This window comes from Dermacentor silvarum, chromosome 9, assembly GCF_013339745.2.
Source record: "Dermacentor silvarum isolate Dsil-2018 chromosome 9, BIME_Dsil_1.4, whole genome shotgun sequence".
NCBI lineage: Eukaryota > Metazoa > Arthropoda > Arachnida > Ixodida > Ixodidae > Dermacentor > Dermacentor silvarum.
The window spans coordinates 74589937-74602107 of NC_051162.1; the positions used below are offsets into that span (position 1 = coordinate 74589937).

Consider the following 12171-nt stretch of genomic DNA (forward strand, 5'->3'; position numbering starts at 1 on the left):
AATCGTCTTTTATATCTATCCGCAAAATAGCTGTCAATATGAATGAGAATTGAGTGCAGTGGTCATGTTCTGTGGAAATTCTAATAACTGCCTTTACGAAGTCCTCAAGAAAACCACGTTGTTCTTGATAAAAGAAGTTATTTGCAAGGAGGTCTACTTTAAGGTTCATTTAAAGGGGTAATGACACAAAAATGCCAACTTTGAAATAACTGGTATAGTTTACAATGTTGCGAGATCAAAGGTGGGATCTGTAAAGTATCATTTGAATAGGCCGCTTGGAACACAATGTATTTATTTTGAAGTTCGCGCAACTGGCGAATCATAACGTGAAGCATCTATCAATGTAGTCATCAGAGTAGGCCCTCTTTGTAAACAATGTTACGTCACCAGTTTCGGAGACATGATTTCGGGGTCGTGCGACGTGATTGGCTTGTCTGACCATTCGGAAGATGTTTCTACACTGTGTACATCGGGTGTATTGCTCTGACCACACAGGAAGTGTACGCGCAAACTTCTCACCGTTTATGGATTGCGAGATTGCCGGTGCCGTGACCAACAGTAGGAAAGCTGATGGCGACGCCCTTTTACATTTTGTTTAGCTACAATTCATTAAATTTTTTGTCGCATCAATGCAATTGTCGAACAAAATTATCATAAAGTACGTACGTTAACGACTATGTGGCTACCAACGATTTACATAAGTTAGGTAGAACATGCAAGTTCCAGCATTGTTTTGTAGCGCTCTCTGGTTGGACAATGCGTTAACAGGTGTTGCTTCAAGCGTTGTTTCTACCGTGCACCTCTACGGTGACCCAGCAAACAACCTATGGTACGAAATTTGACGGACACGCTAAAACATGACTAAAGCTCCATAATGCCGGGATAATACTGCGTAGTGGACTTCTGTCCAACGAATCATCAGCATAGTGTAGCAATGCACAGCATCCCCAACAAACTACCAGACCAACTAGGCGCACAGATGGCATGGTAGATGGTGTGCTAACCTGCTTCGCAGGTCTCCGCGCTCACGTGATCACTTCGGTTTACAAGCACGCCTACACGTTTACAAGCTAATTTACAAGCTCGAAATCGAAACCACGACTGTCCGTGGGATATGAGCATATAACTAAATATTCGTGGCGCGCTAAGGCAATGAATTTTTTTGTCACGATTACTAGGTCAATAGCTATTAATTACGTGCTTGGTGAAAGAACACAGTCCGCGGATAGCATACGCTGCTGTCAACATCTCAAGCAAACTTTGAGTCGTGCGCGGTGCGTCAATCCCACAAGCGGGCCGCGACGTCCCCTTTTTCTCAAGCGCTTTCTTTTCAACAGAAGCCGTCTCCTCACTCTTTTCTGGGCACATTATTTCGTAATATAGCAGGTTTCCACAATTCAAAAAGGTGTTTAGGTCAGTGGGCTTCTTCCTACTGTCAATGTGCATATTTATTGACGCAGTTTAGTAAACAGGCTGAAGTAAGCGAAAACCTGCTTTCTAATTTCGATAAATACGTACTTCCAGTAGAAGCCGACTATCGCATACTCACGCTCGGCCGCGGCCACCGTCGTAGAAATTAAACTTTGCCCACCCTGCTTATCGGTGTTGTCGCCGTCTGTCTCACTAATTTCGACTCGTTTAAACACTCAACTAATCTAGAGTAACGCGAAACATAAGCTTAGGCCACACGCACGCTTGCCAGCTTTGGGTCCCTCCTGGCCGCTTCGAAAGGCTGCGCTTTGACATGAGCAATCGATGGCGCTTCAACATGCGCAAGTTGAATGGGGCTACTATTCGGTGGTCAAGGTGGTGCAGGATAAAGCTGGTCCGCACCAAACAGGATAACCAGACAGGAACATATGATCGCGAGTGCGCACCTTAGCCCTGTCGTGCACAAAGCGAAAGCTGCAGTTGCATGTAGCTTGCGGTTTGCTACGTTGTGTTGATGCTGCGGCCGCCGCTAGGTGCCGCGACGAGTCCACTGACTGGGCGCACTGCTGCTCGCTGAGGACAAAAGTGTCTGGCGCGTCGTAGGCGCTAAAATTGGAAATAGTGGCGTCTACGTGAACACCTAAAATCGTATTTGAACTGCGCGCCACGGTGACGTCAGGTAGGCGGAGCTTTGCGGGCTCACCCCGCCCCGCCGTAACCTTCGCTGTGCAAATCATAGAAGAATGACGGAGTGGAAGCACCGCGAGCTGTGTGTTTGATTGCCAATAGGTCCACTTCTGCTCAACGCATTGAATAACTTTTTGCCGCAAATTATTCCTGCAATAGTCTAATTAAACTTCAAACACCTTTATCACCTTCGATAAAAAGTCTTTCAGGGACCCCTTAAGCGGCGAAAGAAAAACAGAACCCAAAGAGTTTTGCGTGACTACTCATTTTAAAAACACGTCCAAACATTTTTCATCACATCACTGTAATGAGATACGTTGAATGTTAGAAGCATTGCCAAAAGCCAGTTACTGCGACCTAATAGAAGCTTGAAGAGTATATTTGCAGACCTTTCGATAAAATTGTCAGTTCAAAGTGAGCGCTCGTCCCGTCTCGTTTTCGACGCTTGCTGCTTTTCCACTGTTCATACTTAGTATGGATTACCAATTTAACCAGTCAGTCACCTCAGCAATAGAACATTTTTTTTATTTGTGTTTAATCGTGAGGCTTCAGAGCGTGTCCCTCGTGTAGCATAACGAGCACTACTTGACTTGGTGACAATATAGAAAATTGAATTTTTTATTAATTTCTAAATGTCGCTACCCTGGCTTGCGGGCAATATTTTGTGCGCAAGAATTATTTTTGGCTTTCCGGTAAATATTGTTAAGAATATTTCTTACATTTTTAGGTGCCAATAATTTCTAAGGTGTGCATAAATTTGAGTGCCTAGCGCAAATTCACTATTTAAATTATAGAAAGGTGTATATGCATACATCTTACCGGCACATATTCCACATTAGATGTATCATTGTGGAGGTATTTGCAATACCGAGTTCCGTCCACGATGGGTTTTCGGAAGATGGCTTGAGACAGCGGTGGATACTTTCTAGCCTGGTTATTTAAAAGGCAGTTACCATATCGAGTTCTGAAACGAAAAATGCTGCTTTGTCCGCGGTAAGACAACTTTCAATGAAAAGCAATTATGAAAACCATGAAACTATATGTCATTATTGGGTGGTAATTGTTACCCGAGCAATCTTACTGGAGAAGGCAAAACAAATAGTTTATATCACAGTTCATTTTACCCTCAGACATATATACAGGCGAGAAATAAATAATTAAGGATGTGCGATTGCTAGCCCAACTGCTTCTTGCGCCCTCTAACGAAGGAAGCACCTCATGTATGGCGCAAGAATGCAGTTTGACACACGCTCGCAGGTCAGCTATGGTTTTGTCCCGCCTGCACATTTTACTGAGCTCCGTATAACAATACGCTCAGGTATTTCTGTTGTGCGCTTGAGTATCCCACACTATTGCATCACATTGGGCCCGTTAAAATTTAGTATGCTACGCCGCAGTGCATTAGGTATTCTTTACCGGTTAACAGTGATGAATTGCGGTGAAGCTGACTAGGGGACCGCCATTTAACGTTCGAGTCTTCTCAGTGGCTGCGGATAGAAAATACATAAACGTCCAGGAGCTTTTCGCCAATCCTTAGCAACCAAGCAGTATTTATACGGACCAGTATTTATACAAATTTAAGAAGCCTTGAATGGACTTCCATGTTTTTACGAATCCATGCAACTTGTCATCACGTTGATTGTTACCAGATGCACGAGTATACGATGACACAGTGAGGAGTTGATTTCCAACATCATCTTAAACAACATTGGATATATGAGGGGGTATTAATGTACAGGCTGGTATTACGAATACTTTAGGAGCTATTTAAAGATAGTCGCTTTGTAACAAAAGGTCGGTTCCATTGGAGACATGCCGTTTGTGGTGTTGACCACGGGTTGACGGATGATACGGGTTAATTTAGTGTAAATTACCAATAATCACTAATTACCTTAGAAACATTTAGTTTCAGTGGGCTCATTGAAATTGCGAAGTGGAAACGAGCTCTCCATAAATGCTATATGAACTTTTGGATATGAAAAAATGCGATTCGAGGCGACGTTCAACTTACGTCACCCGGCAGCGGCTAGCCAGTGCTCTATGGCTGCGCCAGAGAGGAGCACATAGCCTTAGTGCACTGGCTGCCCGCGGGTGGGTGACGTAAGCAGAACTTCACCTCGAGGGACATGCCTTTGCGCTCACGACATCCTCTCATTTCAGTAGGGTGGTTTACTGGGCGAGTTGGTAATGCATTCCTGACTTATGGAGCGCGAAATAACACAGACGGAGGGAAAGAAAAACAGATACACAGCGCAGAGAGCACTGTGCTTTCTTTGCCTTAATCTATGTTATTTCAAGCTGCTCAAAGGGCCCCTAAAACACCTAGAGGTCGAAATTTAGTTGTGGTGTTGCAGTTGTGCACGAGTCTACACCGAACATGTAGCCGCGACAATTCTTCGAAATCGTGCCGTAATAGTGGAGTTACACGCATTTGATGATCGAGACACGGCCCTCACTCGTTTCGCTTTTTCCTTCGCTGCTCTCCTCGTCGGCTGGTCTCTCCTCCACGCCGAGTGCTCCTCCAAACGTCACTTGACAGACGTCATGGCCAACGCGCTTTTCAAGACACTGTCCACTTCCGGTTAAGGCGGCGAATCGGCCTCCAGTGCCGTAGAACGTCTGCTGCGCGAGAGGTGTCCCAAGTAGACGGCAGTCGGCCGCCGCACCACCCACCGTACGACTGACGGACCAGTCGACGACCGCGAAGCTGCGCGCCTTCTCCACCGGCCACGAAAACATCGGCTGCAGCTTCTTTTCCAAGGAAAATAATTTCCGCTAGATAAATCGATGCGTAAATTGTACATTTTATGAAAAACGATATCAAGTCTCAAACGTTATACTCGAACGAGAGCTCCGATACTTGTCGAGCACAGTTGCAGTGCACGGCAGCTGCTACCGACGGCAGACGACCGGCACGGCTGTGCTCGCATCGCAGCCGACGCCGTCGATAATATCAGCGTATTTTCTTCTTTGGGTACAATTAATGTGAAGAGCGACAACAACGATAAGAAAATATTGTGGCTTGCGAGCGTCGACGATTTATCCGAAGTGCCGTCCGCTTTAGCTTTGTGGTGAACGGGAGAAGGCCTAACGACGATATGGGCGCCGACGGGCGATCAGCGGTTGTGAGGCTGCCGCACAAATGGGTCCCGGTCTCATGCTCTCTACGCCAAGGAAATCTCACCGTTCGCGAGCAAAACCGCCGTCGAACGGCGGCCCGCGAACGGCGTGCGGCGAGTTACGGTGCGGGTAACGTGAGCGGGCCTTGCCGCGACTCAGCGCTTCTCGGCTGTCCGTTGTTGCTGCCGTGCCTGCCTGTGCTCATGCGAAGCGTGCCGCTATGGGCCCTGTGTTGCGGGCACGTCTAGAAAGGCCAACACTTTTGCACTCTGTTCGCGCAGCTAATCATACCGCTAAGCACGACTGTGTTGGAACGCGAGTGATTTGGCACTTGTGTTGAGGTCTGTAATTACCGATTCGCAAGTGCGCACAAGCGAACAACACAACGAGGAAGAGCAAGGAGCGCGCGTACCTGCTAGCCGACTAACCGGAAGTCGTAGGTTCTTGCGCGACCAATCGACATCGTTGCCCCCGTACACATCACCAGATGCACCTTGGTGACATCACGATGATCCCTGCGGATACCGGAAAGCCTGCAGCGTTTGCCATCGTTGATCCTGTCCGCATGCTGAACTCAATGCGCGTGTTTACTTGAAATGTGAAAAATATCGGAGGTGGTTTAGGGGCCCTTTATTTCAATCAGTCCTTCAGTTTCGATTTCACGCGCTCTGAAACCCGTAATTCGCCTTGCCCGAGTTCCACGGGTAATCGCGTAGGTTCAGATCCAGAAGTTGATATGGATCATATGGAGAGCTCGCTTCAATTTTCCTATTACGATGAGCCCACTAAAACAAAACATAAAATGTCAATAATGTTTGTTAATCAGCGACTATTAGCACGTATAAACCTGACCGGCGATGGTCGCAACCACTGTAGGCATGCCTCCGAAGGAGCCGTCTCTTTATTTCAGAACGGCTATATCTAAATAATCATGTTTTCGTAGAAACACCCTGTGTCCTTCACCAAGAAAAAAAATGATCTATAGCCGACAGCGTTCTGTGGCAGCGCAACCAAAACTACTTGGACGGATCTTTCATAGGTGTGTTGCTATAGTCCAAGCACTCACAACGTTTGGCTAGTGCTTTCGGTTTTATTTCGCTAAGGCGTTGAGCACATGATTGTTTTTGGCGCGTTTTCATTTGATCCCTGTGGATCAATCAATAATACCAGTGAAATATGGCCAAGGCACATGGAATATAGTGACAGCTGATCTTAATCCTATTGACAAACATATGTTTCTCAGCCTCCAAAAAACCTGTCGTCTTTAGCGTGTTGTTCAACGAAGCTTGTGTTCGTGCCCCAAGTTTTGTTCTTTGCGGTAGCTCTGGGCCGTCCGGCAAGCCGAATATGCCGCCCGAGCCCAAGGACTTCGAGCTTCAAGCAATACTTGTTAGCTCCTACAAGTATTGCGGATTGTGCTGCGGAATGTGAGCCTATTCCGAAGCGAGTGCCGTCTAATACAACGCCCCAAGTAAGATGCTATTATAAGGAAAGGAGCCGAGAAAGCGACACGCAAGGCACGTGCCAAATGTCTAAAAAAACCGGCTTGCTTTCAAGGGAGGAACGTATGCTGTCGATCGTGGCCTTTATGGCAGTAAAACGTGCAGGTTATGTAAACGTAGTAAAGTGAACTGGTCACAGCACGAATGCAAAGAGCTTGTCGTGGTAGCGCTCTCGATTTAACATTGACTGCACAGTGTTTATTTTTGTGTGCATGTAATGTATGAAGAAAACTAAAATAACTCACGTTAGGAAAGCTTTAACTTGATCGCGGGTACAAGTAGACAATGGGAGGTAGGTCTCCGCCTGTGGCTGAAAATATTCTGCCATAATAAATTTTGGGTTATCAGGGCATTTTAGGGCACCTGGGCTATTTTTGAGGTAATCGTGCGCTGGTCTCCCATCATGTCCCGAGCCTATGCTGAAAAACGTGAAAATTAGGCATACAAATTGAATAGAGGAATGACTGTGAATATTCAAGAAAGTTTTAAAAGAGATCTACAACCCATCGTATTTCCCTAATGTCCAAAAAGAGAATTCCCAGTCAGAAATGTCGTATATGTGCATTTTTTATTATAGCTAGAGGACAACGAAATTGTTTTGCTGAATACAAGGAGAGAGTTCATGCAGTGGGTGACTTGTAATGTTTTTTGCTGCAATAGAGATTCGCCCCATGCGTAGTTGGTCTAGTTTTTGCGTAATGATATATTGCTCATAATTTCCGCTGAATAATTCGCAGTAACTAAACAGTGATACATCTGAATTATGTAGCTAGTGAATGCATGATCTCAACTTTGACCCAGCACTTAAGTGTTTGGCCAGTCTCACTTTGTGTACATGTCTTTATATTGACGTGACTGATGGCTGTAGTACACTCAGCTCGGTCCAAAAGCCCAGTATTGTATGACCATCTCGCGACGAAAATTTCCTTCGTGGCGTTACGAGCACTGGCACAGTGCACCAAGTACTATATCAATTCAGTTGTTTTCCGTTAGAAGCACCTGCTTTTATAGGACATTCAATTGTGAACAGTGTAATGCTTGTAAAATGCACCTTAGAGCTTGTTCCTAAAAGGGCCCTTCAACAGGCCCCCATTGGAAACTTAGATCTCCTAAAATACTGTCTAGGAATATTTTACCGAAATAATTTTTAATGGTTATAATAATAAATAATAATAGAGGAAGCACAATACGTTGAAGTTTTCTGTACCATGCCTCCAGGAGGCGATTGTCACTGTCAACAGAGACAATATGCTCTTTTGCTGTCACTAGCGTCGGCAAACAACGTTCATTCAGTGTCGGTTTTCATGCCGTAGTCGAGGCTTTGCAATCACGTGACGAGCTCCACCTGCTTTCTTTTTTTTAGGCCCTTGCTTCTTTGCTGGGCGGTGCACTTCATGGGGCGGCATAGCATGCTTTGCAATTCGATGAATAATGGTGTCGCCTGCTATGGTCGTTCACGTTGCAGCAGCGCATCTTATGCAAAGAAATTTGTGCGTGTCACCTTTGTTCGCGCTTGCAGGGCGGAACCATTAAGAACGATGCGCGGCGTTCTTTTCAACCGTTTTCAAGCGTTTCAACAATTCCAATCGTTTACGCGCCCGTGCAACCGTTTCATATTTTCTAGACACGAACGCAACCGCGTGGTACACGCGCCGCGTGTGTTTGTTTGCTATTCCCAAACCTAGCGAGCCGTCATTCGACATATTCATAAAAGGCAACTATACATTTCAAGCGTTAAGAAGTGAGAACAAAATTCAGCACTAAAATTCATATTATAAACATGCTTTTTATCCAATATGCAGATTTGATTAGGTTCTAAAATATTGCGGTTCAAGAATCACCATTAAAAACGTATCTCTTTCAAGATAACGGCACTTTAGGCGTAAAACGAGTATTTGTCGAACTTCACAGGACACTCATGTTAATATATGCAACTTATTTAGAAATTTCTGCATTTTCCCCGGGCTGCAATTGGCTGTTATAAGATTTTGACACGCACTGGGTATTACCTCCTAACCGATGGCGTGGACCTTCATCTTAGAGATGTGGATATTCAGAGCACCTACTTATTTTATGGCAACATAATCTTTTTTGCATTTTTACCACTACAGAGCTACATTACGAACGCTTATTTGATCATTTCTGAGCTGATCCTATCAAACAGCGTATTTTCGGTTTTCTATTAGCAGGCGGAAGGCGGAAGCTCAATTGCTTCGAAGGCGGAAGCTCAATTGCAGTGAATATACTACTAAAATTAGATAGGCAGATTTGTAGCTTATATATACCTAGCGCAGAAAAATAATCGCAGAAATTTTTGATGCATTTTTGTTTTATTCTTAGCGGAATCTGGGATATTCAGCAGAATGAGTTGGTTGCAAATGGTCCTTTCTGAATCAATATAAGACGCATGTCGTGTCCTACTCAAGCACATACTGCTAATATAGCAAACATTTACTCCTGTGAGCGCAGGTATGTGTCAATTAGAAAACGTCGTTCTACAGTGTCCAATAATTACCTGCATGTGAGTTGTTTTTCATCTGTATCTTTAACCTCTGGGTCACACTTTTTGTTACGGTCGAGAATCCACCACAGGAGATGCTTCGCTTTTAATACGAAAACTGGCTTTGGTATGACCAGGATGGTCAAGTGTCCAAGTGGGTCAATCGAGACGGTTGATGACGTCAATTAAGGAAAAGTTTTTAGGCAGGTTTAATTAGGATAGAGTTAGTTAGGGCACTCGAACCCAAGACCTTTGTTGGGAGTCGAACCCCCGACATTTGGTGGTCGCAATTCTTTCGCATTCAACCACGTAGGGATAACTAAGTGCCCCTGAATTTTGTAATTCTGGGTGTACCATTCCACACATTTAAAACTTACGAGTATGTCTAGCAAGAAGAAAGACTGTCAAAAGTCTAGACAGACTTTCTACACTGTATATCTAGAAAGAAAAAAGTATCGTCAAACGCAGTGTTTATCGTAATCGAATAAAAGGGTTCTTTGAACAACGGTAGAACGGTTATAAATCTACTTTCTCGTGCAGACAATGCGACGTTGTTGTTCAAAATGGTAGAATGCATGTAAAGCAGTTTTGAGGCTGCAAGTTTATTCCAAATGCGAACGAGAGCTTTTTCCTATTTTCTCAATGCCGATAAGGCGTTTGTGTGTGCTGTAGCAGAGAAAGACTGAATCCTATCTGATAACTGCGCGCAGGAAAATAATTAAGTTACCGGCTGGGCGGAAGCATCCAAGACCACACCCGGGCAATGTACGCGTATTATTACAGTAGAACCGCATGTCCAGAAAGGCCACCGATGTATCTACTGGCCTCAGAGTGTGCTTCGGTACACTACGTGATCTACTGGAGGTAAGTTTTATTGTGTTAGAATTCGTAAGGCATTTCACGCGCTTTCCGGGGGCTAAAGTATCTACTATGTGTATGTTTGTATCTATGAATGTTTGTATCTAACCGTCTTCCCACCTACCCGGGTCACTCAGAAGTTCTCAGTCGAATAGGCAATGCATCTGGTTGCTGTCCTTAGGGAACAGGGTTCGCAACCAACCATCGGACCAACTTGGGTCACTGAGTATGTGGCATCATGTGCTACATACATGGTGCTCTAGAACGAATGTCTTTCACGCTGACTTCAGTCATTGTAGATGTCTTACTTGGGAGGTAGCTTTGTTCAAAGAAACTCTGACTCCACCGATCCCACTTGGTGGAGTGGCAATGCGCCACTAGGTCTGCGCTGGTCTTCTATGAACCTCTTTGATGGCAGCTTGGGTCACTGTTTATGTGTCAGTAGGTGCCTACCGCTCTTCAATGAAAGCTTTGCGCGACAACTTGGGTAATTTGGTATGTACAACTGGCAACGTGCCTTAAATTTCTGCAATGCTCACCTGAATTGAACTCACGTCACAAAGGTTCCTCAAGGACAGCAACACGACGCTTTAACAGACTGCGCAACAAATGCACTAGATATGTGCCACTTTCCAATAAAAGCCATTTTGGTCAACGTTTTCGTGACTTGCACCATGAATGCGCTCTGTATGTAAGGCTATTCAATGAGGCTCTCGACAGCTTGGGTCAACGAATAAGCGCCAATGAGTTTTTGGAAAGCGAAGGAACAGTTCTCAACGTTCGAAGGCACCGGCTCGCCACGCTCGTTTTCCTCAGGGAGCACGTGCGGACTTCTTGGTAGTGCTACTACGCGGCGCAGCGTGTTCACATAGAAGTGCGAGAGATGAGCCCGGTTACCGCATGACGCGTTCCTCAGCGTTCGCACGCACCGGCGTGACAGCATTTCGGAGACCAGGTGCAGGCTTTGTGGCAGTGGCACTAGATGGAGGTGAGTGTTCTTAGGGAAGCGAGAAAGAGGAATCCCGTTGTAGTACACGCCTCAATATGACTCGTTTCAACGGTGACAACACCGTGTGTCGCTACATTGATTCAATGCTCAACCAATTACCATTCACAGTCATCATTACATGGGTTCCCCCGAATTTTCTTTCATGTGATATGCAAAGTCATCACTGTGCAATATCAATTATTCTTTTCTCAAGCAATGTGGTTGTGCATAAACTTAACAATATACGTGCGTAAAGTCTTCCAAAAGCTACTACTTTTGAAAAAGGCCTTAGGGACTTTGCTTCCATTCTAACTGCGCCTGCCGTGACATTTTATTGGGCTTGTATGAATAAAATAATGAATACAAGTGTATACATAAGAGTGAACATCGACGTTTTCTCGAAGCAGATTCTGCCTTTACTCCTTTTCAGAAATATCAGTCGATTGCTTTTCACGTGTCACATAGAACGAATGGAATTATCTTATCGCTTCCGACATATATTTTAAAGAAGTACAAAAGTACAGAAAAGAGTGGTGTGACTTTATACCATGGAACTAACAGACCAAGGAGCTATGTTGAGGGGAGAACCTAATACAAGGCGCGAGACTTATCAAAAAGCAGAGTTGCTGCTTTAAAAAGTTGACACTCGGAATTTAAAAAGAAACTACAAAAGAGAAGTATGCTCTTTGCAGGATGATAAAACATACTTGCAGTCCATTTTAATACGTTCATACAAGAATGCCGTAGTAAAATATTGTTGCGATACAACAAATGCTCAAGAGACATGGCGCTAATGTTGTCAAAGACGAGCAACTGGGCTTGGCACGAGCTGGGTTTCATCATGGCCTCTGGATGTGCTGCTCTTGTAAATACAGTGTGAATAGTATATTTTGTGTTTGTCTTCCCACATGGAACATTTTGGTGGAGGTGCTGGGTACGCCACCAGGTACGCCATTATGCACGCTCTCCCAACAAGCTGCGCAACTGATGTCGCAGATTTCCTGCTACACGACGTCATCTTTATGCTTGCAGTTCCACGTCAAGCGCTCACAGACACAGGCCGTAGCTTGTAGTCCAAGGTCTTT

At 44.9% G+C, this 12171-nt stretch overlaps 1 protein-coding gene across 1 annotated transcript in view; it reads right to left on the reverse strand.

Moving 5' to 3' along the window:
- LOC125940205 (A disintegrin and metalloproteinase with thrombospondin motifs 10-like) overlaps window positions 1–12171 on the reverse strand; it is a 50248-nt gene that overhangs the window by 15690 nt on the left and 22387 nt on the right. Inside the window, exons 4-5 of the mRNA XM_049656021.1 lie at window positions 6986–7159; window positions 2938–3082 (exon numbers count right to left, since the gene is read on the reverse strand). Coding sequence (XP_049511978.1) covers window positions 2938–3082; window positions 6986–7159 — 319 coding nt within the window. The remainder of the gene's footprint in view (window positions 1–2937; window positions 3083–6985; window positions 7160–12171) is intronic.